Source organism: Octodon degus, unplaced genomic scaffold, assembly GCF_000260255.1.
Source record: "Octodon degus isolate 3935 unplaced genomic scaffold, OctDeg1.0 scaffold00040, whole genome shotgun sequence".
Taxonomy (NCBI): Eukaryota; Metazoa; Chordata; class Mammalia; order Rodentia; family Octodontidae; genus Octodon; species Octodon degus.
In genome coordinates, this window is record NW_004524616.1 from 1,707,537 (window position 1) to 1,712,313 (window position 4,777).

General features: G+C 38.6%; 1 protein-coding gene across 3 annotated transcripts in view; it reads left to right on the plus strand.

Moving 5' to 3' along the window:
* The window catches only part of Tcerg1 (transcription elongation regulator 1), a 62,439-nt gene that overhangs the window by 48,810 nt on the left and 8,852 nt on the right, over positions 1-4,777 (plus strand). For all 3 annotated transcript variants that reach the window (XM_012514753.2, XM_004631244.3, XM_004631248.3), the window contains 2 exons: positions 3,721-3,885; positions 4,141-4,323. In XM_012514753.2, the coding sequence (XP_012370207.1) occupies positions 3,721-3,885; positions 4,141-4,323 (348 nt within the window). The remainder of the gene's footprint in view (positions 1-3,720; positions 3,886-4,140; positions 4,324-4,777) is intronic.

Below are 4,777 nucleotides of genomic sequence, written 5' to 3' on the forward strand. Positions count from 1 at the left end.
TGTGTGTGTGTGTGTGTGTGGCCAGCTCAGCCCGCCAGGGGGCGCGGCTGGCTGGCATGTGGTGCTGGAGGATTGAACCGCGGTCCCTGTGCTTTGCCAAGCTTGTTCCAAGTAGGTGCTTTAGACCACTGAGCCATCTCTCCAGCCCCTTTTTAATATTTTTTTAATTATTTATTTATTTGTATGTGTGTGACCAGCTCAGCCCACCAGGGGGCGGGCTGGCTGGCATGTGGTGCTGGGGGATTGAACCGCGGTCCGTGTGTTTTGCTAAGCTTGTTCTAAGTAGGTGCTTTAGACCACTGAGCCATCTCTCCAGCTCCGACAGGACATTTCTAAAAGGAAACTTTCAGACAGTTTTAAAGAGCGCAAAATCACTTACTAACCCACCAACAGAGATGTCTTCGAAGGGTTTTCAAATGTAGTACATTTATACTTACATTCTGAGAAGTATTTAAAAATATTTGATTTATGAAATTTGGCTTTTTTCATGACTTCCATTGTGTTATTTGTATTCTTAAGATAGAAATTGTGCTATTTTCTTTTTTTTTTTTTTTTTTTTTTGTGGAACCGGGGATTGCACTCAGACCTTTGCCCTTGCCAGGGAAGCACTTATTCTACTGAGCCGCCTCCCTGGCCCATATGCTATTTTTAAAAATCATATTGTAACAGTAATTGAATTATAAGACTAGTACGAGTAGCATGAGGTATTGAAATCAATAGCTGAATAGTACAGGTTTTAACATAATCACTTGTTGAGTCAAAGCCAGTGACGAAATATTTCTTCTGAAGAAATATATTTTTCTTGAATAAGTAACACATTTGGGTTAAACATACTTTTTTTTTTTTGTCTTTTTGAGACAAGGTCTTGATCTGCAGTCGGTTGGCCTTGAGTTCACTTTGTAACCCAAGCTGGTCTTGAATTTGCAGTGATCCTCCTGTCTCAGCCTCCCTCCCAAGTGCTGGAATTACACGTGTGCACCACCACACCCGGCTTAAAGCTACATTTTGATTGTAGTTTTTACGAGTTGTTTTTGATTCTATAAAAATGCCCTTAAAATTTAGTCTTTTTTTTTTTTTTTTTTTTTTTTTTTTTTTTTTGCGGAACTGGGGATTGAACTCAGGTCCTTGTGCTTGCCAGGCAAGCGCTTATTCTATTGAGCCATCTCCACAGCCCCAAAAGTCTTTTTATTTGACTTGCATTTATTTTGTCAAATCAGCTTCCCTTAAAATTTTATTATTTGCTTATTGTAACCAGTTTTGTAAGCTTGTAATTCAGATATTTTACGTTTTGAAACAGTACATTTGAAGTTATACATAATGGAGTCAATCTTGTGTTATGAAGCTGTTGTCCTATTATGAAGTCTCTTAAAATTGCCTGCTGAATATTTTTATAGAGAAGAAAACAAGAATAATGGGGTGGATTGAGCCTAGTGGTAAATGACATTTTCTGAGATTTATGCAACTATTAAATAACTCATACAGATAAGAATAGCCTCTGGAAGCCATTTAAACCCCTTGTGATAGTATCACAATGAAAGGAAGTTAAAATTTAAATTTATTTGTGGTTCATTTGTTTACACATTGCACATTGTAACTCTACTATTCAATAACACTTTTTTAAAGTTTTTATTTATCCATCCATTTATTTGGTATAGGGTTTCTCTATGCAGCTCGGACTCCTAGTGATCCTTCTGTCTCAGCCTCCCCAGCGCTGGGATTATTGGCATGTGCCTGGGGTTCTGTCTGGGACCAGCATGGCAGCATGCAGTACCAGGGATGAACCTGGGTCCTTGCACTTGACAGGCAGGCACTTAGACTTTTGAGCTATCTCCCTAGCCCTGGGAACCCTCCCTCCCACCTTCCTTTCCTCTTCCCCTTCCCCTTCTCTTTCTTTTTCTTTCTTTCTCTTTCTTTTCTTTCTTTGTGGTACCTGGGATTGAACTCAGGACCTTGCACTTGCCAGGCAAGCACTTATTCCACTGAGCTATCTTCCTGTCCCCCGGGAGCCCTTTCTTTATAGGTTTCATGTCTAATATTTAAAGATTGCTGTAAGTCAATATGAATTCCTGTGACTTAAAACTACTTGGTACAAATTGCATAATTTTATTTAATACAGCTTTTATCTTTTACCAAAACCACCTAGGGGGCTGGCCAAATACCTCAGCAGATTAAAGCATCTGCAAGCAGGCACAGGGGCCAGGGGTTCGATCCCCAGGGCACGCTGAGATGGCAATTGAGACTGGGTGTGGTGGCGTGCGCCTGTAATCCCCGCTCTTGGGAGGCTGTAAACAGGTGGATCACTATGAGTCTGATCTAGTAGTGAGACCCTGAACACCCTGTAGACCCCTAAAATACAAAAAAAAAGCACCTAGGGATTTAGTTTCATGTTCATCATCTTAGATATAGAGTAGATAAGAAAAATATGTTGCATCATTACATCAAATGGCTTTTAACAACTATCTTACTTTGGTTTGTTTTTGTTTTTGAGATGGGCTCGCTTTGTGGTCCAGGCTGGTCTTAAACTCACTAAGTAGCCCAAGTTGGCCTTAAACTCATAGTGATCCTCCTGCTTTCCCCTCTTCAGTGCTGGGATCACAAGCATGTGCCACCATGTCTGTCTTTTTATGAGTTAAATCAAGAGTCATTAGAGAAATCCATAGCTGATTAGCTGTTTTAAAGTTTCTGGGCTGGTGAGATAGCTCAGCGGACAAAAGCACCTGGTTAGGCAAGTGCAGGGACGGAGGTTCTATCCCCCTTACCACATGCCGTGCCAGCCCCACCCACAGGGCGGGCTAAGCCAGCTACGCACACACAAAAAAAGTTTCTGTTGCAGAAATTGTTTTTTTATAACCTTACAAATATTTTTTTTCCAAAAGGACATGAGCTTCCCTTTTAGTAAATCCTGTAATAAAAGAAATGATGTTGTAAGAAGAGTTGAGGTGTGGGAATAACTAGAACAATTTATTTTTGTGTGCGCCCCCCCCCCCCCATTTTATGTTCTGACTCAGTTCCTGGTTTCTTACTCCCTGGGTCAAGCAGGAAGTCAGTGTGTTTACTCCTGTGGTGGGGGAGGTCCTTAACATCAGCAGACTCTTTTGTTAAAAGGACTTCGGCTACTGTGGGGACCTTCTGTACTCCCATGAGCACAGAGTACTTCAAGTGAGTTTAAAGTTAAAACAATTAGATCCTCAAAGGCTCATCCTCATCCTTTTTTTTTTTTTTTGTGGAACTAGGGCTTGAACACAGACCCTTACGCTTGAAGGGAAGCACTTACTCTCCTGAGCCATCTCCCCAGCCCAAAAGTGATTTTTTTTTTCCCATCTTGATATTAAAGCATTTTACAGTCAATTCATCAGTCTGAGTCTTAGCAAAAAATAAATGTAGCTCAGTACAAATTCATATTCCCTATGAATATGTGGCAGTTGGATCAAAGCTTAAATAGCTCACTTTTTAATATTTAGGTTTTCATAAAATATGACATTGAATTTGGCATATTTTATTTAAATAGTAGCCAATTACTGGCTGAATTTTTTTTTCTATTTCTAATAAAGGAGTAATTCTGTTAGTATTTTAAAACTAGATTTCTTTATGTGTGTTGTGAAAGCTTAATTGTTCTCATTTTTAAGGTAAGTAAATATTTTCTAGTTGTAAATATTCAGAGAGAAGGAATTTCTCATGATACACCATTCTTCCCTGTCCATTACCCTGTTTTAAATATAGATCAAGTCGGATTTCTTTGAGCTGTTGTCTAATCATCACTTGGACAGTCAGTCTCGATGGAGTAAAGTAAAAGACAAAGTAGAAAGTGATCCACGTTACAAAGCAGTGGACAGTTCATCGATGAGGGAAGATCTTTTTAAACAGTACATTGAAAAAATAGCCAAGGTAATGATTTTGTTTACTTGTACTGTTACTGAAGCATGAATTTATTAGCTTTAGCAGTTTGTGGGGTTTGGAATTTTTCTTGTCAATATTCTTAATGTATAATTCTCTAGTAGTTGATTAGGAGATGGGGTACAGTTTAGATATGTGTATTTTTGGTAAAAACTTAAGTTTGAAATACCTGATTCGACCAGGTAGTTATTATGCAAAAATGTATTTTGATGGCATAAGAAGTATAATGTAATTTTGCTTTTACAGAACTTAGATTCAGAAAAAGAAAAGGAGCTTGAAAGGCAAGCTCGCATTGAGGCAAGCCTTCGAGAACGGGAAAGAGAGGTTCAAAAAGCTCGTTCTGAACAAACAAAAGAAATAGATCGAGAGAGAGAACAGCACAAACGAGAAGAAGCCATTCAGAATTTCAAGGCGCTTCTTTCTGATATGGTATAATGCAATCTTTTTTCTTTGCTCTTTAAGGTGTTAATCTGTTACGTACTTACCTGCCATAGTAATTAAATGTACAGAACATAATTGGACTTTTTCCTTAATGATTTAGGGTCATCATTGTGATGATCATTTACTGTACAGATAGATGGTGTGAAATGTAGGACTGGAGGTGCACTGACCCCAGGAGATCCCTTGAAACTTTCTTGAAAATCTTTCTGCCTTTCCCCTCAGAGTTGTTGAGGTATGTAGGGTTTTTTTTGGTCCCTACACTGAATGCTCCTAGACTACTATGCTATATTACTTGTTTGTTTTTGACCTTTGTCACCATGTCTCCTGCATTGTTTCTTTTCTTTCATTCAGTGGGACTCTTATTATTTATGTTGCTTCTTTCTCCTTTGCTTTTGCTAATTTTTTCTTTTTTTTTTTTTTTTTTTTTTCATTCTGGACAATT